The 24,563-nt window shown below is 35.6% G+C and overlaps 1 protein-coding gene across 1 annotated transcript in view; it reads right to left on the bottom strand.

Annotated features, from left to right (window-relative positions):
* Positions 1 to 24,135, bottom strand: part of LOC107562550 (integrin alpha-1-like) — a 45,871-nt gene extending 21,736 nt beyond the window's left edge. The window contains exons 1-9 of the mRNA XM_016247186.1: positions 23,893 to 24,135; positions 11,238 to 11,358; positions 7,528 to 7,640; positions 5,328 to 5,419; positions 3,633 to 3,747; positions 2,903 to 3,024; positions 1,548 to 1,696; positions 1,031 to 1,181; positions 735 to 909 (exon numbers count right to left, since the gene is read on the bottom strand). Of these exons, the coding sequence (XP_016102672.1) occupies positions 735 to 909; positions 1,031 to 1,181; positions 1,548 to 1,696; positions 2,903 to 3,024; positions 3,633 to 3,747; positions 5,328 to 5,419; positions 7,528 to 7,640; positions 11,238 to 11,358; positions 23,893 to 23,935 (1,081 nt within the window). The 5' untranslated portion in view covers positions 23,936 to 24,135. The remainder of the gene's footprint in view (positions 1 to 734; positions 910 to 1,030; positions 1,182 to 1,547; positions 1,697 to 2,902; positions 3,025 to 3,632; positions 3,748 to 5,327; positions 5,420 to 7,527; positions 7,641 to 11,237; positions 11,359 to 23,892) is intronic.
* Between the last annotated feature and the right edge of the window lie 428 nt (positions 24,136 to 24,563).

Here is a 24,563-nt window from a genome sequence, read left to right as displayed (position 1 = left end):
TTGTGAAGTGAAAAGCTGCATGTTTGTAAGAAACAAATCCATCATTAAGATGTTTTAACTTTCGGTGCTTCTAGTCTAGATTTTTATCTTCATTTTTATCTTCATTTTCAACTTCAGACGCTTTTAGTCAAAATACCAGTTCATAATTCATAATAACGCTTCCTCCAATGAGTTCATCTCCTGTTGTCCTCTCACATCAAAATCCACCAACATATTTGTTTAGAACTGATTTGACTGTTTTCACTTGTCACTTTCACTTGTGCTTGATCTGTACATATTTCTCTCCAGATTCAGACGAGACTTGTATTTTAGCCAGAAGAAATGGTTAAAAAGTAAAAAATGTCTTAATGATAGATTTGTTTTGTACAAATGTACAGCTTCTCAGTTAACTGATGGACTGGAGTGGTGTGGATTACTTGTGGATTATTGTGATGTTTTTATCAGCTGTTTGGACTCTCATTCTGACGGCACCCATTCACTGCAGAGGATCCTTTGGTGAGCAAATGATGTAATGCTACATTTCTCCAAATCTGTTCTGATGAAGAAACAAACTCATCTACATCTTGGATGGCCCGAGTGTGGTAAATTCTCAGCAAATTTTCATTTGGGGGTGAACTATTCCTTTAATGCCAGTCTAGGAGATTTTTTGCCTGATTTATCATCTGCAATGTGAAAATCGTATGTCCAACCGTATGATTAATACTTAACTAAACATACTATATTAGGTACGTTACCCTCTAAGGCAAAGATCTTGCTTCCTAAGGCATCCACGATGGTCACTAATGCTGCTTCATCCGACACATTGAAGAAATGATCGCTTTTGAGATCGCTAGCAATAAATTCGATTTCGTCAATAAACTTCTTTATTTCTTCATTGGTTTTATTTTGTCGATTATAGTCACCAAGGACCTACAAAAGACAAAATTACATGTGCCACGTTAAACATGAACAGCAATCTATATTGTCTACTGAAACCATTGAATCCATGCACCACAGTATTTATTTATCATACATGGATGAATATACTTACAGCAACAGCGAACCGCTCAATCCCATCTCGTTCACACTGATCGGTGACATTTTTCAAATTGTAGTGGTCATGTGACTCGCCATCTGTGACGATCACCATGACTTTTTTGACTCCTGGTCTTGCTCCTCGCTCCACTGTAAAGGCCTCTTTCCTTTAGAAAATAAACAACATCAGGTCAGGATTCTACACAAAGTTTACAACTTCCTTTGTTTGAATTGACACACTGAAATAAATTACTATTAGTGGATTTTTCTGAAATACAACAGGCTCCGAAAGACTAAGACTGCCGGTGAAAATGCATTTAATTAAAATAATTGAATACAACTCTATTAATTACAAATTAAAATATCAGCATAACAACTTGAATTAAAAAAAATTACATTAATTTCAGAATTTCTTATTTCCCCTTTTGCTTGAAGATCACGTTATCCAGAATACATTTTATCATAACATTTCTGTTTTAAATTTAAATCTGATTTTCAAATGTAAAATTACTCTTTGAATCTTATTGTGATACCTTGCTGTATCAATGCCGAGAGCTGTCATGGTTTTGTGGCCGGTTCTTTGAGGTATATCAGCAGCTTCCTTAAGAAGGTCTTTTGTGTTACTGAACTGGCTGAGATTGAAGACGTGGCCGACATCGTCTCCGTAAGACACGATGCCCACCTGGAGAATCAAAAGCCCAAATAAAAAGTCATGCATAAAGCTCAGGCAGTAAGTTTGGGTGGCCCTCAGACACACCGTTGTCTCTCTCTCTGTTAAACGTCTCTGTCTGTGCTGACTCAAAAGTGAAGTCATTCTCTCAAAAAAGCCCTGCAAACATTTATTTAACCATGGAATATGTGGTCTTCCCCCAGCTCAACGTTCTGGAGCTGTATTTTCCAGCGGTGTGCTCAAGAAAGCCTTTATTTCCATAGAATCAAACCACCCAGTAGCTTCTCCATGGAAAGTCTTTATGTAATACTCGTTGTAATGATGTTAGTGTAAGCCGATGACAGATCCACTTATGTGCGACTAACTGCACACAACTTTGACAAAACAAATCGCTATGGTTTTTAACAAGTACACAAAACTGTTTTAAATCCAACCACTAAAGGGCTGTTTCACCCAAAAATGAAAATTATTTCATTATCAGTTTTATTGTAGTATCATTCAGACACTATTAGTTTTTCAAAAATTGTTAAATAGTTAAAAAAGTTATTGGGTTGTTTTATATGTCTATATAGTTTTCATTTATTTTTATTTTAGTACATTGAATAAAACTAAGTGAAAATAAGATACTGCTTTGGCACCTAGCTAAAATAAAATAGTCTTGCAACCACTTGAACTAAAACTAATTTATAAAAAATAAATTAATGCTAAATATAAATATAAAGAAAACTAATAAAAATGACAAATAAAAATACTAATAAATAAAAATAGGATTATTTTTTTTACATTTACATGGAAATATAAAAACAATATATGATTCAAAATATTAATAAATGCTATAATAGTACATAAATAATACTTTTCCAAACTTGTATACATTTATTTTGCCCTGCGGAAAGACAAAAAAAGCTTCAGTAATAGTTTTTTTTGTCCATACATTGAAAATCAGTGGGGTCAAATGTTCAAAACATTCTTCAAAATATCTTTTTTGAGTTTCAAAACAGCTAAGTCAGTCATAGATATTTGGAACCACTACAGGGGAAGTAAATGGTGACAAAATCTTCATTTTTGAGCCAACTATTCCTTTTAAAAAGCAGCTTGTGTTAAACATCCAATGATGCAGTAAGTGGATATTTTATTTGAACCTGATGTCATTTCTAAAGTGTTTGAAGACAAACGACATGGTTGCTCTCCAGGGCACTATAATTACACAAATCTCACCCGGGCTGGTCCGATTTCAATGCTCTGGAGAAATTTGACCAGAAACTCGGTGATGGGACTCCATGGGTAGATGCTGTTGGAACCGTCCAACACTATGACAATGTCCATATCCTGCTTGCACTCTGAAACAAGCAAATAAACCTAATGAGCACCTTCTTTACAATTATACAGCGAGAAAGAGAAATAAATACCACATTGCTTTCTTTTAAATTCCTGAAAGGAAGCTGAATGCCAACAGCCAACTAGTAGGTTTACATGACATAGCTGACTGAAACTGTGTGCACTTATATAAAAATGTATAATAAAAAAGCAGTGGTTAATCACAGCTTATGCTGTTTTTCCAGTCACTTTTTGTATATGGAAGAAAAGAGATGTGACCTTTCATTAGAAACTCAATATAGCTTGTACATCTGTTTATACCGTGGTAAATAAAGGCTTAGACTGCGCATCTGAATGCTAACCATCGCTATTTGCCATTTAGAATCAATCTGAGAATTCAAATGTGCATTTAATGATGCAGAATTCAAATGAAGTGACGCGGCGGACAGTGTTGGTTGTTGCTATGAAACATCATACAGTATGTATGTGTGTGTTTATGATGAGTCACTGGTTCTGTGTTGCATTGGGAGATGTCAGCTCTCCTAAACACTGTCCTAACATGGACATGCGGCGCAGGGGTTTACTCGGCTGGAATGCGCTAATGTACACTCACAACACGTGTGTGTCGTACCTCGTACAGTCGGAGCGATGGAGTTGAGGACTTTGAAGGAGGAGCTGACGTTCGAGCAGATCCCAGTGATGTACTGCTGTTTTCCACACATGTAGCCATACTGAGGACCACAGGCCTGTCCAGAGGGAACGAGAGAGAGGGATTGGAGCACTGAGTAGCTGACATGACATGAAACTTTATGGTCATCACAGAAAAAAAGCCTAGCATTTTTTATTTTGACTTATATTTTCGTAATTTGGCTGGACAGCAAAGATTCATACACATGTACACTGCTATAAAAAGGAACGAATAAATAAATAACTAAAACTTTAACTGAAATGAAACACATGTACACTTTTTTTTTTTTTAAAGAAGTCTCTCTTACGCTCATCAAGGTTGCATTTCTTCGATCTAAAATACAGTAAAAACAGTAATATTGTGAAATATTATTGCAATTTAAAATAAAGCTTTTCTATTTTAATTTACTTTGAAATGTAATTTATTCCTGTGATTCAAAGCTGAATTTTCAGCACCATTACTCCAGTCTTCAGTGTCACGTGATCCATCAGAAATCATTCTAATATGCTGATTTATTATCAATGTTGAAATTCTTTTGAAATTGATGAAAACAAAGTTTTAAAAAAACAACATTTATTCAAAATGACGATGAAAATTCAGATTCGCCTCACAAGAATAAATTACATTTTAAAATATATTCAAATATAAACCAGTTATTTTAAATTGGAATAAAATTTCGCAATATCACTGTTTTTACAGTACTTTTCATCAAATAAATGCAGCCTTGGTGAGCGTAAGAGACTACATTCAAAAACATTAGAAAATTATACTGAACCCGAACTTTTGAATGATAGTATATACACATATATCCAGTCTTGTGGAATGAGTCGAGACCTCCCACAATTAATTATTTCATTTGTAATGTTTATGTGGAACTATTTCCGTTTCAGTCCTTTGCAGCATATGGGAGCTGGAGCTGCATATGGGAACAGTTGGAAACAATGTGTCAAAAAGCTTAATAGTACATGGGAATGTTTAGGGGTGACATGCTGAACTCCTTCTATTAAACTGGTTACATGGAATATTTGTATATTAAAACATCATGTGTCACACTGCAGGACCAGTCGACTAGCGAACTAGCGAAATTAAAAAAGGTGATAAAAAGTGCTGAAAATGTCCAGTTGTCACTTGCTTGAGTTCTGTGTTACACACCTTGTCAAACAAATATAAAAAAGCAATTTTTATAATAACTTGGACTCAGTCCTAATGGGATCAACTAAGATCCTACTGGATAAACTGAAATTCCTACTTTTCCATTGCATTTTTCCTTGCTCAGAATGTCAGTTTGTCCATTCGGATTACACTTGATTCATAGAGGATTCCTGTTTGATCCCATTAAGTCCAGCTCCAAATTAAACATTTCTTTAGGATTTTTTGAGTACTGGAAAAGCTGCATTTACATGAACTGCAATCACAGATTGCTGACAATTTGTTCAGTCATAAAGTATAACCAAACGTAGACATAGTGCCAACATGTCATGGCTGTTCTATAATTATAAACTTTAACTGGAAAACCGAGTGTTTCCATAATGTAATGATTTAAAAAGTCTGTGATCAGACACTATTAATTAACAGGGGCTGAAGTAACAGAAGACATATAAAGATCTCAGTGCAATCACATCCGCAGATGTTCCCTACCAGAAAGCCACTGCCGTCTGGGTTAACCACCAGCGTCGTCCCCATAGTCATGTTTTCCTTCACTTCATTTATGTTCGGAATTGTTGTGTTTTCTGTAAGAAAAATAGACAAATATGCACTCACAGTGAAAACAAAAAATAAACTCCCCTGCATTTTCCCATAAGCGGATTGAATACTTTTGTTCATACACAGACCCTTGAGATTGTCTTTCTACTTGCCTTTTTAAAAACAAAAGACATTGCTAGAGTCATTTATGTGGGGTTTTAATGGAGAAAAAACACAGTTTTGCAGCTTTTTTGTCCCTTCCTGCTTCACAAACACACAATGCGAAAAAGCCATGGGCATGAAAACTAGTACGAAAAAGAATATTGTTAACCCATACAATCTACATTGTACACTGACATATTTAAAAAGATGACTTATAAAAGGGAAAACACTGAGGGTAGAGATTCATCTGAATTCCTGTTGGAAGTGTCTGATTTTGAGGCAGATCCCTGAAGTAATGAGAGACGACATGCAACATTGAGTTATCTGGCGAAGGATTATGTAATTAGGTGTAGATTACACATTAAAATATTTTTGGATCACTTCCTGTCTAGACCTCCTCTGAGAGTCAGACATTCAGGCAGAGGTTAACATAAAAACAGATTTAGCGCTACAGGCTAATGAGACTAACAAACAAAACATTACATCATGAACCAATGAACCAACCATTCCAAATATCAACAGATAAATGGGGGTAATGCAAAAAACACAGGCTGATTTCTGTTAATTACTAGCTCAAAAACAGTAAGAGCCTCTGTACTAGCTTGTTCTTTTTACTTGCATTGAATCGCTTGAATTGTATATAATTCCTCATTTGTACGAGGCTTCAGATAAAAGTATCTGCTAAACAAATGTAATAAATGTAAATGACCCATGAGTCAAGGTCAAAGTCTCTCTGGCTGATGAGCTCTCAGGCCACAATCTGCTTTAGCTCCTCTTGTATTCTCACAGTAACACCTCTAGAAAGCGTACACGGATGTTTCAGCTGTGGGGTTTTCTCTGTGCATGTTTTACACATCCAGGTGCTGTTAAGTGTCAAGACATTAGCATTCACACAAGGCTTCCTAAATTAAATGATCATACTTGCTCCTGAATTAGAAGGATGGAACTTTCCGCTGATGCACATCCGCATTTGGTGACTGATAATAACTTTGACTAATAAGGACGAAGCAACATATCTAAACTGTAAACATGAGATCTATCTTGCAATGCATTGTAGTTTTGCTATGTGGCATACAGTACACCACAATTGAAAAGTTTGGGATCAGTAGAATTTTTTTTTCACAAAAATACAGTAAAAACAGCAATATTGTAAAATATTTTTACAATTTACAATAACTGTTTTCTATTTTAATACATTTTAAAATGTAATTTATTCCTGTGATCAAAGCTGAGTTTTCAGCATCATTACTGCAGTCTTCAGCGTCACATGATCCTTCAGAAATCATTCTAATATGCTGATTTGCTGATCAAGAAACACTTATTATTATCAATGTTGAAAACAGTTGTGCTGCTTAACATTGTTTGTGTAAATTGTGATAATTTTTTCAGGATTCTTTGTTCAATAGTTACAAAAACAGCATTTATTCGAAATGGATTTTTTTGTAACATAACTGTCACTTTTACTGTAAACTGAATGCATCCTTGCAGAATAAAATGATTGAAAATGGAAACAGACTGTTGATAATGACTAAATTTAAGGTATTTCTTTTTGTCGAAAAGTTGTAATGATGAATCAGTAATTGTTTTGACTTTAAGACTGAGGAAGGGTGTACCATTTCCCTTCTCTGGAGGTTTTATTTTGGAAAGATGATTTGAGAACTTCATTCTCAAATCTGGAGGAGTTTGCATGCCAAGTCAAAGTGCCATGTTAGTGCATGTTTATCAGCCGAAATCTGCTTGTACCCTTGAGTCACGCAGCAGTGTTTGGGACAGTCAAACTAGTACCAACTGAGGAAGTATGTCCATTTCTCGCCAACTGAGGTAATGTCTGTTACCCTTCCTATAACAAGTTTTCTGGTATAACCACACCCACAGAGTAAAAACACACAGTAAATACAGACTAATGATTCACAGCAATGAACAAAAATAGCTTGTGGAAAACATGATGGCACTAACCGAACACACAAATGCTTTTAGGAAGGCCACCTCTCACCTGGCAAAAGGAATTTTTCACATCCAGTGTTTTTGTTTTGTCCAACGGGGCACCTGTAGACGTCTCCGGTCCGTTTAGCTGGCTGTCCAGTCAGAGGAGAACCAATCAGAACCCTGCAGAAAAAAGCAGGAAGTAGAGAGTGGGCTCATTTATCCCTGACCGCAAAAAAACCCTTGGGCTTTGTGAGAAAGTGGAAGCATGCTGAGCCAAAGTGCAGTTGATTGATTCGCCAGTTTTCCAGTGGGAAAGAAAAGCATAACATAAATATGCACATGCTTATTTTTAAATATTACAGTAAAATGGAACATATGTGAAATGTCAGAACGACGAGGAGAAAAGAGTTTCTTTTTTCGGAACAATAACTGTTAGAGAGTTTGAATACGATGTTGACGGATATGTGATGTTTTACCCTTGAAGCCCACTATGATTTATGCGCTTTACAGTGAGATAACATGAAAGGTTGTTTATGCTTCATTATGTTCTGTGTTACATCTGAGTGCACTTAGCTGAATAAAGAACATTCGTTTTCACATCCAGTGTTTTTGTTTTGTCCAACGGGGCACCTGTAGACGTCTCCGGTCCGTTTAGCTGGCTGTCCAGTCAGAGGAGAACCAATCAGAACCCTGCAGAAAAAAGCAGGAAGTAGAGAGTGGGCTCATTTATCCCTGACCGCAAAAAAACCCTTGGGCTTTGTGAGAAAGTGGAAGCATGCTGAGCCAAAGTGCAGTTGATTGATTCGCCAGTTTTCCAGTGGGAAAGAAAAGCATAACATAAATATGCACATGCTTATTTTTAAATATTACAGTAAAATGGAACATATGTGAAATGTCAGAACGACGAGGAGAAAAGAGTTTCTTTTTTCGGAACAATAACTGTTAGAGAGTTTGAATACGATGTTGACGGATATGTGATGTTTTACCCTTGAAGCCCACTATGATTTATGCGCTTTACAGTGAGATAACATGAAAGGTTGTTTATGCTTCATTATGTTCTGTTACATCTGAGTGCACTTAGCTGAATAAAGAACATTCACCATGTTCCTCAGGTTTCTAATGGCGGTTTTTGACAACAGTGCTAAAAGTAGACATTCTTGTGTAAGCATGTAAACAACTCAAGTCATTAACATTCCTGTGCACAAATGGGCCTTGACACAGCAGTGGATACAAGCGGGAGTCCATGCAGTCTTCCCTTCTTTGAACACCAGTCACCTTCTATATATTTTAGCCTTGACTGACTGATAATTCACAAACAATACAAACATTTGAATAAACTTCATGTCATTTCAAACCTTGTTTGCGTCTGTGGAACACAAAATGAGAAATACTGCATAATGTCCTGGCTGCTCTTTTCCATATAATGAAAGTGAATGGGGATGGAGGTTGTTAAGTACAAATAATACCAAAATGGCACCAAAAAGCAGCATGAACTTTATCCACATAAGTCTTCGGAAGTCAAATGAGAACTTTGTGTGAGAAACAAGCTGTAATTTAACCCATGCACATTCTCCTCCACCGTAATTTTAAAATCTCATTTGTGGTCATATACATTGAAATATAATGCATAAAGTCACATCAATAAATGCAGCTACAAGACATTCGAGAAACATTGGGCACTTTACACAAAGTCACCAATGTCTTAAACAACTTCTAGGATAATTTTATGATGCTTTATGTCATTTTTGATTCTCAACACCTTCCGCCTCCATTCACATTCATTGTATGGAAAAGAGCAGAAACAATATTCTGCAAAATATATTTTTTGGACAAAAAAAGGGGAAGAAATCCAATCACTGAGGTTTGAGGTGACATGAGAAGTCCATTTCCTCTCATTTTTAGTTAATGAAAACCTTTTGAATAAAAGATACTTCAAATCTAAAGCCATCTTAAAAACAATATAAACAAAATAACACTGACTTCTTGTAGAAATGTGATTAAAAAGGCTTTCTTTGGTTCTTCAAAGAAAGTACTGTATGAATGTTTTTTTAAAAGCTTTTCATTAAACAATTTTTGCTGCTTCGCTGTTATTTGTGATCCTCAAAAACCCCTAATGTACTCTTTAAAATCCATCCCAATCACGTCTGTCAAATCATCTAACTACCCTGAACAGGTCATTGGCAAGGTTTACAAGTCAGTCAAGGCCACCTGTGAGAGGCTTTGGGGGTTTCACACCAGCTGAGGTGTTCCTCTGGAAGTACTGTAGAGGGTTAACCATTACAAGTGGTGCTAAAACGTGCTGCTGGACCCATTTTTAAGAGACTACAGATGTCTGAATTCACTGAGGTTTCGCTGAGGGGAACTGTTTCATACAGTAGGGAATTAGTTCCCATTTATTTATATTCGTAATGGAGTTAGCAGGCCTTAGTACATTAGCTTGATGACTTTATTGGGGGAAAAAACGAGCCATTACAAAAGCAGACTACATCAGTGGTGCTCATAGGTTTACAATGACAATTCTTCAATATACAATGAATATATAGTTTATTATGTAGTAAATTAGTGCATCAAAACCGCTTGCTATAGTGTCATGACACTCAAGCATGTGAATTGTTTTGGTTGTACAAAATGGTAAATAGAGGCAAAAAGCAATGGCCAATCAGAATTCAGTATGCAAATATTACAATGACATTATGTCGGTTCGATTTCGAATGGCGAACATTCCAATCACATACATCAAGTGGAGATTTTTAAACTTTCAAATCTAAATGTTCTAATAATTTACAGTAAATACTAAAATAAATAGCACACCTATGGTCAGTTTTACTAACAGCTTGCGCCAGCACAAACCGTCTTTTCGCGTTAAAATTGTACTGTCAGGTTTTACTAAAGACCAGCAGTGAAGAATTAGTGCTGAGAAGGTGTTGACAGTTATTTTTGCACCTGACCTTATTGAATATGCATTTGTAGGAGTTTCCCTTTCAGACAATTTATAGGAGAGTATTATAGGAGAGTATTCAAATGAAACACTCAACGTGTTTTACTAAGGTTTGCGCTCGTCAAATTATTGGTAATAGCGCCATTATTTTATACTTAAACTATTTTGCGCTTGAAATGGCTGCATTTGTTGTTGCTAGGAGGAGGCACCGCAGAGAACAGAGAGTGCATGGTAGAAGGGAGAGGATTTTTTTCCACACGTATTAATTTATTTGGAATGCCAGAAGAACACATTATCCGAACATATCGTTTGCCAAGCCATGTTATTTTTAATTTGCTTCAGGAAATAAAAGACGGCTTGGAACCCTCAACCAGGAGTTACGCAATACCAGGTCTATGGTTGCAAAAAGGTGGAAAATTTCCCGTAAATTTCAGAAACATTCCAGAAATTTTGGAAACTTTCCAGTATTTTTTGGAATCTTCCAGGAATTTTTGGAAAGTTTCCGGAAATTTACCGGCAATTTTCCACCTCTTGGCAACTCTAACCAGGTCTATCAAAACTTTGTGCAACCCTTCATTTTTTGGCCTCGGGTTCTTTTCAACATGCTGTGGCTTCTTTATTCTTTATTTGCGACTGCGCTAATTTGCGTTGCGCTTGGTAGATTGCGTTGGTCGCTATGTAAATGAGATGTTGTGTCTGTGTTCTTTAATTTGAGCATTGTCAGTGAATCACCCGCAGAAATTTCCATGCCCATCGGCGCTGTTTTGGAATTGTGCTCTCACGCTAATTTGCCCTGTTTAGTAAAACTAAGCATTTATAGATATAATGTAAAAACATACCACTTTCCCTCACTGTTCTCAAATTGTTGGACGGTGTACCCGAACATGTCCTCCACTGGTCCACTGAATGACATCTGGTTCTTCTCGTCTACATTGAAACATGACAACCATGGCAGCAGAGCTATCAAGAAACATACAATAAAAAAGACAACATAAGTATCACATACGTACAATATGCATCTCACTTTATCTTATAAATAAGACTAAGGGTCAGTTTGTCCAATAAAAAAAAAACGTTTCCAATGAGCAGATAATATAAATGCTAGTATTTACTAGCATGAATGGAACATTAGCCTACAATTTAATGCAATTACTCAGCTGTTTATTAATTGTTAAATATTTATAATGAATATTAATATAGATAAGTAAATAACCACACAGACTTTCCATTTCCCTTTTTATTAATATTCTTAATATAGTTTAATTTAGTTTTCTTAGTTTCCTTTTTCATTTAAAATTTTCTCTGAAGTCATTTGGTTGTGATTTTGTTATTTTTAGTTCTAGGTTTTTATGTCTATATAGTTGTATTCACTTTTATTTCAGTTTTAGCTTTAGTTATTTTAGTACGTCAAGTTAAAAAAATAATAATTAAATGACAAAATAAAATGTTATTTTAGTCAACTTTTATACAGGGCAGTTTTTCAGAATGATTTAAACTGGTAACTATTTACAATCCCATGAACAAATGTAACTATTTTATGATTTGATTCATTCAAAAATGTATGATTTTTAGAAAAAAAACAAAAGTACGCAAGAAGGTCCACCGCTAAACCTAACCCTCAGTGGAGCCTAAGCAGGCCATATAAAAATACAAATTAGATTGTACAACTTCATACAAAATTAATTCACCACCAATTTGCCAAAATGTAAAGTAGTTACAAATTGCCATGAGAGTGTGTTGACTGCTTATTAAAAGAACTGGCTCACAAGAATCATTTGTTTTGGAAATCGGACTGCACTGGTCACGCTGTATGTTTTTGCATTTGTTGTGAATCAAATTATACTGGTCACGCTGTTTCTGATTTACTGAAAAGAACTAGCTAAGATGAGTCATTGTTTGTGAATCAAACTACACTGGTCGCACGGTATATTTTTTAATCACTACAAAGTACTAGCCAAGAATAGTCATTTGTTTGTGAATCGGCTACATTGTATGTTGCTTTTGTGTGCAGCCTGTGAAGACAACTCCAACACATTTCTTGCCATTATTTCGTGACACACAGTCTTTTCAATGCAGAAAGCAACATAGATAATACATGATTCTGTTTAGGCTCTAGATTATAAAGACATGGGGAAATGAGGGAAAACGTTTTTTATTCATCTTATTCACATGTGTAGAGCACTTCCTGCAAGTCACAATTGAGCTTCTGCTAAATGATTCAAATATAAAAATAATGCACGTTCGTTCATACAAGACAGGACATCCTTTATGCATGCATGCACGGGTAAAGTGTGAAGAAAAAAAAAAACTATAGCCCACACAAAGCAGAACTTTCTCCATCCAATTTACAAAAATTGCGCACATGAAGACAATACTAAAGAACTGCTGTCAGCAGCTTTGTGCTTTCTGTGTTGCAAAGTTCCAAAAAGCATGCATGACCTTTCATGTTTTCATTTTGGAAAACCTTGCCAAACTAACATAGCTGGATGACTTGACATCATCAAAATGTTATCATCACGCCCAATTGTTTGTGATGCAAAGTCTTGGTATCCGTGGAGATGTAAGAAGAAAGTGGGGAACACGTTTTGGGTCTTTAAAGTGACGAGCTCCATGCTTACATTGCAGACAAGGTCAAAGCCTGTTAAACGATGCTGTCTTTCCCCTTCATGTTTGATCATGTGTCACTTGACAGTGCCAAAATCTGATTAAATGTATTGAGCTGTAAGATTTAGTCATCCAACACCAGCAATGTGTTGGATTTATCTGTGCTAAGACTTTTTAAATTTGGCAGCGGGAGAGCTACGTGATTCTGAGGCCTGGGTCGAGGCCTTGTCTGGCTCACATATGCTCTTTCATGACAAAGCAGATCTCAAGCTAATCAAATAAATGTGTCCTGTTGCACACACTCTCCTTGTCGCGTTCTTTCTTTCCTGGCCAAAGGGACTGATGTATCTGACTCAATTCACGTACTGACACGCACACAGGAAACACTTCCTTGGGTTATTAAAAGAGCACTTAAAAGACAAGATGGAACAAAAAGACATAACTATTTACATTAAGAGCAGTATGTATTACAGTACAGTATTTAACAATATTAAAAATCTGGTTATGCCAAAGAGCTAATAATTATTTTCATGTTTTGGTTGATATTACAGTTGTATCCTGATTTGTTTTACACAGTGTTTCCCAAATGGGTGTTTGTGAGTTGATGAAACGCTAATAATTAAATCAAATGTCAAATTAAAATAAGTAAAAGTGGCTGCACAATTAATAAAAATAAAACATAAATCATTAGACAGCCTAGTGCAGTTATCAAAACAAAGGCTGTGATTTAATATGTTTAATTAGTATGAGTATAAAATCGGTTATGCTACGTGTTTAAACATGTTTAAACTAAACAAAGAGAAATGAGAAAATGTATACTAAAGAGCAAAATTAACTTAAAAAAAAACAAAAGTCACAGAACACAAATCCACAAACAAAACATGACAATTTCACCAGTATTCCACAAATAAAATAAATAAAAAAAGTTTAAATATTTAAATGTTTGAAAGTTTCGAATTTAAGAATGTATTGTAACTTGCTGTGTAAAATCATTATTAGAACTATAGTGATCAAATATTCATATCTTCATTTTTATCATTACAGTTAAAGCAACAACGCCCACAACAACAACAATAATAATAAGCCCTATAGACATGCAGTCAAAATAAATTACTTACATTTTGAACCTAAATATTAAATACTAAAAAAGTTTAAATATTTTATCTGTTTACTTACATATCATGTGACAATTAAACAACATTAGTGAACCTGTGAACATATGAATGTGCCATAAAATTATTCGATATTAACTTAAAACTCAGAGGGTACTTCAAGTAAATATTTTACATCTGGACAAGACAAAAAAAGTTCAGGGAACAACTATAATTAAAAAATACATTCACCGTATAAACAAAAGATATTAAAGTGTTACTATGATGTAATATTGTAAAGCATAGCCCACACTAATACATTTACTATCTTTGTTTTCAGAGCCTTCTATTTGCACACAATTTGGAGGAATTCCACAGTTACACAATGTGGAATAATGTGAAATGTGGATAAACAGAAGATAAAATTTGCCCTTTTTTTTACTCAATTACTCAGTGAAAAGAAAAGAAAGTTGAGGCCCTACTCTATTCATATGCAACAATGCCCACAGATATAGCAGTGAATGCAATTCACACATGGAAAGAGGTGCATTTGCTTGGAAAAATAATGACTTTAAATTCACTTTATTTCGGCACATGTTACGTTGTATTGCAAGTGATTAGTTAATTCAACATTTTTTGCACTGAAATGCTTCTTGCAAAAGTGGCAGCACTCTTTAGTGGATTCACCACACAACCCCAATATCCTGTTCCTGAATGTGCTGCCTTCAGATGTGTCCTCTCTGGAGGACCAGCGTTTTATTGGCCATGAAAAAGTCCGCCCACAGAATGACATAATGCTCCCTGCTGATTCCAGAAGCTTTCATTCCAGTTTCCTCCGCACTAACAGGGGAGAGACCCCGATCATGTTCTGTCAAACGCCCACCTTCTACAAACACTCACACGCAAACACACCCAGACACTCCCGAAAACACAGCCACGCGGTGCACAGATGGGCCAGGAACCCAGGCTTGCTCAAGCATCACACACTAATGTTTTGAGACTAAAAATACAGTGCAGGGCAAAGAGGGTCACTTCCTGCATCTCAACCCAAAAAATAATAGCCAGAGTATCACTTTCCAAAACAGTAAAGAAACAATCGAGCGTGAACGATTAATGTCATGATAACCCATACGACAAAAGCATATTTTCTGATATATTTTAAAAGATATTTAAATAGGTTCATATAAATTTAGAATATTTGCATGTTTAATTACATACATTTCCTGTATATTTTGTACAAAATCTATTTAAAAAATACATAATGTATTTTAAGTTTGGAAATGTATTTTGTAATACATTTGGCATTTGAAGGTTTAAATGAAATATATTTTCCATTGGCACATTATATTTAGCATATATTTTGCTCAGAACAAAAATATACATTGCCAATCAAGTTTGGAATAATTAAGATTTTTTTAAATGTTTTTGAAAGAAGCCTCTGTTCACCAAGGCTGCATTTATTTGATGAAAAATACAGTAAAAACATTAATATTGTGAAATATTATTACAATTTAAAAGAACTGTTTTCTATTTGAATATATTTTAAAATGTCATTTATTCCTGTGATGAGAAAGCTGATTTTTTGAACAGCCGTTAACCCAGTCAGACATTTATAATGTTACAAAAGATTTCTGTTTCAAATAAATGAATACATTTTTTTTTCTATTCAAAGAATCCTGAAAATTAAAACAAAAACAAAAACAAAAAACAACAACTGTATTATTAGTAGGAATTGAGCATTACATTTGAATGATTTCTGATGGGTCATGTGACACTGAAGACTGGAGTAATGGTGCTGAAAATTCAGCTCTTGATCACAGGAATAAATTACATTTTAAAATATATCCACATAGATAACAGTTCTTTTAAATTGTAATAACATTTCACAATATTACTGTTTTTACTGTATTTTTGATCAAATAAATCCGGCCTTGGTGAGTATAAATTTCTTTCAAAAACATTAAAAATCTTAATTATTCTACGTTTCTGACTGTGTATATTTTTTGTCCCATATTCATGACACTGCCATTCAGATCCTGTGGCCCCCTCCAATCAGAAAGCAAAATTAGCCATAAAATAGATGTTTTAGCAATTATTGCCAGTTAGGTCAAATAAATAGCACAGCCCTCCTTCCAAAAGGAAAAGGTTAGGCTGTCTATCTGCAGCATGAGAATAAAACGAAACATCCCCCGTGGCGAATCACAGAATGTCACATGTGTAAGTGCGGCTCTGGAAACAGTTAGGCTGTTCTGCATGTCCCGCTGGAGGGGAGTTCGATTCTCTGCAGCCGACATTATCCAGCTCACTTCCTGGAGCAGCACTGAGTGCCAACATTCCCCGGGACTGCCGTTTTATATGTAGCTGAAATTAAAACAATTCTCCATCATGTACATGGACTGACTGATGTCTCTCAGCTGGAGTGTCCGTTTAAGTCAAAGCTTGCCTAGTGATACCGGATGGTACTTGATTCATGTGAGTTTGGGGATTAGGTCTCTGTAGAGGCCAAAGTTCAAGCTAAACATTATGGTGCGATGGGAAAAAAGCTGCAGTATTTTATAGACCGGCAGCATATGGACCTTGCTTTAAAATATATAGGCCTATCAATCTATATGATTTATATGCATATCTTGCTTTATCGTTCTACAGCAAAAATCATTAATATGGCAAGAAATATGACGTTTCTATGTCAGAGACCTCAAAAGCCTGTTAAAACAAGAGCTTGTGCAGCATGTCAACTTGTTAACAGTCTGAATGTTTTGTTTTTCTGTGTCTGGCAAAGATTTGTTATTTGCTGTTGAGTTAAAGTGGAGATAATGCAATCATAGTAGGGGCTTTTTTGCCCTTTCCTTGCGAATACTGTGTGAAGTTCAATCACATGACATATAAAAAAAGGCTCATGAAGACAAACTTTGTTTAGCTTTCTCTCACACTGTCCTCCTACTAAATACAGCCTTATAAAGTAAGTTTTATTTTTAGCAATGTGTCGTTATATATAAAAAACTATATAAATTGAAAAAATTGTCATGTTATTTAAAGGTGAAGTGCACACAAACATAACTAATTGAGGAATAAGTAGTTAGATTCAGTCTTTTAAACAACAGTTCAATAAACAGGAAGTTAATATTGAGTTACTATACATTTTAGCCACAATATTACAAGTTACTATGTTTTTGTTAGTAAAAAATGAGCAAAATGAGCAACATAGCAGCAATGTTTCATTCCAAGATGAATTAGCGGTTTTAATTGGTTGAGTGAATGATTCAATGATTCTTTCATAAAGACAGTCTCTTGATTTTTTACTGAATGAATCAGCAATTTTGAACAAATTGTTTGAATGGATGATTCAATGACTTGACATCATCAAAATGTTATCATCACGCCCAATTGTTTGTGATGCAAAGTCTTGGTATCCGTGGAGATGTAAGAAGAAAGTGGGGAACACGTTTTGGGTCTTTAAAGTCTTTTAATTGGTTGAGTGAATGATTCAATGATTCTTTCATAAAGACAGTCTCTTGATTTTTTACTGAATGAATCAGCAATTTTGAACAAATTGTTTGAATGGATGATTCAATGACTCATTCATAAAAACAGAGGCCGTGTCTAAAATCACATACTTTCTGAGTAGGTACTTTTTTTAAATATGTAATTACTTCACAACCATTTAATGTATGTTTTATATATGTGTAGCATGAATGAAACTCGGACATATGTGACATGACTATACCATTCACAAATCCTCCCCCATGGCCTCATGGGATAGTGAAGTGTCCATTGAATGCTCATCTTAAGAAGTAGTAGATCATTCAGGTACTTTTCACCAACTGTTTTAGGAATACTTTGAATCCTAACATACAGTACTATTCTTTAACATACTGTTTTTCACCTATTATATGGTATGTACAGTATGCAAATTTGGTGCGGCAAACACGTTTCATTTCTGAAGCACACAGATTTTGAACAAATTGGTTAAATGAATGATTCAACGACTTACTTATGACTACTGTTGTAACAATGTAACTGCAGAAAGAGACCCTAAAATAATCCCCAAACACTATGTCAGCCAGCTAGTAATGCTACCCTGGTGCCATTTACATCAGAAACAGCAAATGTTCAAAACATAAAAGTAAACCAAATGTTTACATTTGCATAAAAACACAATCCACATGCAAGGCCTAGTGAAACAAAGCATGCAAAATAGCATTTGACAATGCCCCAGCCAGCTCATAAACACACACACAGATGAAATAGCACCTGTAAAGTATATATGTTTACGGCCTTTGAGAGAGAGGTCAGCGGGTTGTATCCCTTGTTCTTTAGCTGCTTCTAAATGTCTGGATTGTTATGTAGAACATTTTATGGGAGATCAGTGGTTTCCCCTATGATGTTTCATTACAATGGTCCTCATTTTGAGGAATGCTGCTTTACCAAGAACAAGCGCTTCTGAAGCATTTTTCCTTTTCGGCTGACATCACAAATCCCTCTTACTTTTCACCTCCTACCCTCTAACCGCCTGGCTCCTTCCTGGTATGTAACACCCAAACATTTGTGTCAGATGTAATCAGTGCTACTGCATTTGACCTTTGCTCTGGTAAACTGGAAGGTGTATCACAGAAAGCAGAGCGATGTATTACAGTAACTTCTTTCCTGATCCAGACAGGAGATAAGACGCTGATTCAGAATAAACGCGATCACACATTTGTCATACAAACTGTTTTATCTAATTTTTATCTAACATAAATGTGTGTGACGGTAATGCATATCCAAACATAAGAGTTTTCCCAGTTTCAAAGCTCCTCTTCCTCAAATGATGGCTAATTTACCCAGTACTGTAAGCACAAAAAAAACAAACTGTATTTTAAGGAATTGTTTACAATTTTCTAGTCATATATTTACCAGGATAATCACTATAATTTATGTAGATTACTGCAGTATTATGTTGCAAGGCTTAAAATGTTTAGAGGCTGCTCTGTGAAATCTCATTCACTGTAAGAGGCCATAGTCATATTGTTTTTATTAAATCTGACAGTGTGTAATGAGTGTTCAGTCCATCAGTCTGTCTTTGAAGGCAACGTCTGATTTATATTAAAGAACACTAAGTTTTGAACTGAATTTTGCCAGGTTTGTACTTGACAGTTCTGATTTTGTGGTTATGGTTTTAAGAAATGTGTTACATTTGATTAAAATGAGTCTAATCCGTCAAGGAAAAACTGTGAAATGCATGAAATTTGCACTAGCTGAAAGCAGAAAAGAAAAATGAGCTCTACTTTACAGTAGTTTGCCTTTATAGTTCTTACAAAGACATGCAAAAGCATCAGCAGATCTCTGAACTAAAGTGAACAATGATAGTCTTCCGGTCTCAGAAGTGTTACTTCCTGTGCATCTTTCTTTCTTTTTCTTTTTTTAAGTAAGTGTACAAGGTCACAAGTGTTTGTTTGAAATGTACAAGAAACTGCTCCATAGGAAACTGAACCACATCAAAGACAAGCTTTAAAGTCAGATGCACTTTTACACCAAAAGTTCAGGTCTTGTGCACAATTGTCATCATTTACTGAGGGTGTTATGTCATTCCAAATTATTATGACTCCATACAATGAAAGTCAATGGGGTCCAAAGTTGTTTTTTGTCCATTGTATGGGCAAAAACAGTTAAAAACATTCTTCTTTAAAACATACTTTCGTTTGTGTTCCATAAAAGAAAGTCATACCGGTTTGGAGGGACAGTAAATGATGATTTTTATTTTTAAGTGAACTATCCATTTAACTAAACCGATGAGCGCTTACGTTTTTTTGAGTGACTGGAAACAAAAGACATGATTTTCCTAAGTAGTCGCTTGTAGATCAAAGTCGGAGATGGTTTTGAACCGAAGGAAGCTAAAATGGGATGGAAACTTCAGTCACTGGTATATTTGACGGAGGAACAGTGCACCAGTGAGGGATGTGCCAGCCTCCGGTTCACTCGCCCAAATAAGCAACAGTACTTTTCCAGAATTTAACAGCCACTGGCACAAAACAGATGACGGGAGATGTTTTTCCCAGCTAGCAAGAATGTTTAAAATATCCTGGAACCCGGAATACTTCCTTGCGATCATGTCATAATAACAAAAAACAAGCCTTATCACAACAATTTATGAGAAACCTTCCAGATCGCATGGTAGCCATGTATCATATTCAATGTGAATGTTTTCACAGTAGCTTGTTGAGTAGTTGTTTAAATTGGAGGCTGACCAAAGTGGTAATTATGTCTATTATGATCATTTAAACCGAACTGCCCATTCTGTGCCAGTTCTCAGACAAGTAAGTGGTTTGCCAAATCATATTGATGCCATTATGACATTTTCCATGACCAACCTGCTCTTGAACTCCTCATTGGGTACCATCAACTCCAAATTTGCCAGGTCTGGAGATTATTTCTCTAAGGAAACATACTGTAGTAGCACAAATAAAGCATATGAACCATGTCTACTGTCTACAACCATCTTCTATTATAATTATGAGTCAGAGCGTTTCCTTTGAAAGGACTGGGGCTTGTCTGCATGTAATGGAATGCATTCGGCAATCTGAAGTCTCCAAGTATGGAAGAAGACAGTTCAAAGCAAGGGAGATTTGAAGCCCTTGCCAGTAAGTGCTCTGGATTTATAACTGTGGAGATCTTCTTCATGCCAGCGAGAGGGGAGTGGCAGATGGCTGACTTAAGCCCGTCTCGCTCTACACTTGACCGTTCATCTCCTAATGACCCTATTTAGGTCACTCCTAAATAGGAGACCCTATTTTTGGTTCACTTTATTAAATTAGACAAAAAGGGCTGAAAAGAAACTGGAGTCAGCCATATTAGACGCTCAGGATAAAAACTAATCACTTGATGAAGTGAAACATGTTTAATGAGTATGCGCTGAAGATGCCTTAAAGGAATAGTTGGCCGTAAAATGAAAATTCGGTTGTAATTTACTCACCTTCATGTCGTTTCAGTGAGGAGCACATTAGAAGATATTTTGAGAAATGTTTTTGTCCATACAATGAAAGTAAATGGGGTCCAAAACAGTGGCTTTCATTATATGTACAAAAAACATGGAGATATTTTTCAAAATATATTTGTATGTGTTCTTCACTGGAAAAAAAAATGAGCAGTGAGTAAATGATGAGAGTTTCATTTTGGGGTGAAAGGCGGCAGGGTGCACAAACCGTTCTGCTGTTATGAATCTGTTAAGCATTCAATGAACTCATTATTTATCCCAGACAGTGCAGGCGTTTTGTACATAAAGCACACACAGAAGGAATGCATTCCTATCAAAGCCTGGAGATAAACCGGACACACTGTTTATCCATGGAAAAAAATCTCAACATTCACAGACTGAACTTTAACGTATGCAATCTATTAGTCTACAATATCATAAATTATTAGCAATATTATTAAATATAAAAAATGACTATAATAGTAAAATATAAACAGTACAATTATATATATAAAAAAAATTGTAGAAAAAATTTATGGGATATTTAAGGCATTTGCTAGTCAGTGCCATTTATCAACATAATAACAAAATAATTTTAAAAATACAAACAAAAACATGTTTTATGTAATTTTATGTATTTATCCAAGAAAACACTACTGCAAGCAATCTTATAATAATTAGAATCATAATCTCCAATGACTCGGCAATTAACAGTCGGCACATCTGAGGAAATAACTAGGAAATGACTCAGTAATCTACAAATACAACAGAGCTTTTTATAACATGTTACACAGGCCTTAGACATGCAAGTGAATATGTATGTGTCTGATGTCCCACGCATCCATATGCAAATTACACGCACGCTGACTGAAAACAGATGAATTTCCTTTAGTGTTTCAAACCAAAAACACCTGCACCCTCATCTCCATTAAGAATTTACATGGCTTAAATGTTGCCACTACAATAACCACATCTGGGTCTCTGGAGCAGTGGAAGAGACAGACATGCACAAACATGACTGTTGTCCACTATAGGTGCTGATCTGTAATCTCGGAGCATCTAAAAAAGTAAGTGAATGACAGGATCTAAAATAAAACCACCAAAGAGTATCAGCGTACTCCTTTGGTAATGTAGTATTATGCTTATCACAGCACCATATATGCATGAAATTGTTAATAAAGCAGTATTTTGAAGTGTGCTAGCCAGTAGGGACTGGACCAGAGTTAGAAAAACTCTGTAAAAGGTGTAAAATGTGCTTGATCTGTGCATATTTGTCTCCTGATTCAGACGAGACAACTTTTTTCTGTGGAGAAAGCAATACAAATAGATGACTCATATTTTACCAAGAAGCTGTAGGTTACCCAAAAGGTTAGAAGTTAAAAACATCTTGATGGATTTGTTTCTTACAAACACACAGCTTTTCACTTCACAAGACATTAATTGATGGACTGGAGTGGTGTGGATTACTTGTGTATTATTGTGATGCTTTTATCAGCTGTTTGGACTCATTCTGACGGCACCCATTCACTGCAGAGGATCCACTGGTGAGCAAGTGATGTAACGCTACATTTATTCAAATCTGTTCCAATGAAGAAACAAACTGATCTACATCTTGGATGGCCTGAGGGTGAGTACATTGTCAGCAAATTTTCATTATTTGGTAAACTGTTCCATTAAGTGCATGGATGAAGCGACTGTGTGAAGATCATGGACCTAATGTGAGTCAATGTGAACCTCTAACTGCAGCTGCATCCACAACTCAATTCCTTAATGCGGATCACAAGCCTTTATCACATGCATTCCTAAGAAACTGCACCCAAGGAGATCTGAGCTGTCTTCATTTGGTTAAACTAATAGGGAGGGAACACTGATTGCTATTCTTTATATATTAAAAAAGTGCTCGTCCTGCCATTTAATAGCCTAACATTAATTAAAGGTTTACATGAAAGGATGATTTAAAAGTTGCCAATATGCAGCTTTGTGGACAACAGCCAAAATGTTGATTTATATTTTGAAATGCCATTAGGAAGTTTTTATTTTTGTTTAGATGGCTCTTATACATTTCAATAGTACTGATGGTTTTGTACTGTATACTGACACCTACTGACTTGGATGTAAGAAGTTTGTGTAACACTGGCTGAAAGTTCTATATAAAGTTTAAAAATATATATTTTTGTTACTACAATGATTAGCAACTTCTTCAATTGCATGGCACAAGTGTGTGATCCTAACATGTCAGCTGCCATCATGATGCGACCAGGTCCATGTAGAATAAAACTGTATTTCTTAAAACTTTATCTCATGTGAGAGTACATGTTTTCAATTATTTTTCTCAGAAGTCATATTTATGTCTTCATGCTTACAAATTTTTATTTAGCAAAACATGACAAAGGGCACCAGAATGCAGAATGTCAGTGTAATGGTGATAATAATAATATGAGAAAGGAATAAAAATGTCTGATAATCGTAGCCAGTTGCTCTTAATGTAAGACTAAAAGTGCAAGTAAACATTTTATATGCACAATGCACATATACACTGTGCAAGCATGTGGTGCGCAAAATCGTTTTACGCCGCGTAAACATGCGTTTATAAGTAATGTTCTCTATGTCTACGAGAAGATAAATAACAATAACTTGTGTTCAGAATAACAGACCGCAGCCTGTCAAAGTGGATATAACAAACCGGATCAATAATACATTATAATGCATGTATGGTCTTTGGAATATACGGTAGAATGACATGCACCGAATAAACAACGCGCACAGTTTCGCGCTCAGGATTTTGACATGATCATCATCATCATTCATTTGACCGAAAACAGACTAAATAAGACACAATAAAAAACGTACCCAAAAGCGCTGCTAGTGTGAAATGAACGACTCCAGAAAGCATCTTCCCGGTTCGCTGTCAGACGAGGCTACTTTCCTTAGAAGCGCAGACGCTCAACTGAGCAGCAGCCTGACTCTCTGGACGCTAACACTCAAGTCAGTTACTCTCAGAGTTAGCTAGAGGGCAATTCATCCGCAAAGTCAATGTCCCAGTGCAAGTCTACAGACCTCCTTTTGCCTGAACTACAACTTGACTGACTTTACAAAGCGTATTTGAAAGCGAGGAGTGACGGTGAGGGAGGACTCTCACTCATTCACATTCAAGTAGCTGTACTAGCAGAGTTTTAGGCAGAATTAACATTATATACAGTATGTATACATTTACAAACGTGTACACAAATAATTAAACTATTACTGATGATAACAATAATTCTTTTAAAATTATTATTACTACTACTACTATTGCTTTTATTAGCCTACAATTCTGTATATTTCACTGGTCGAGGGCAATTCATCCGCAAAGTCAATGTCCCAGTGCAAGTCTACAGACCTCCTTTTGCCTGAACTACAACTTGACTGACTTTACAAAGCGAGGAGTGACGGTGAGGGAGGACTCTCACTCATTCACATTCAAGTAGCTGTACTAGCAGAGTTTTAGGCAGAATTAACATTATATACAGTATGTATACATT

The sequence above is a fragment of the Sinocyclocheilus grahami genome, unplaced genomic scaffold, assembly GCF_001515645.1.
Source record: "Sinocyclocheilus grahami isolate Dianchi unplaced genomic scaffold, SAMN03320097.WGS_v1.1 scaffold828.1, whole genome shotgun sequence".
Lineage (NCBI taxonomy): Eukaryota > Metazoa > Chordata > Actinopteri > Cypriniformes > Cyprinidae > Sinocyclocheilus > Sinocyclocheilus grahami.
This window is presented reverse-complemented; position numbering and strand designations above follow the sequence as displayed.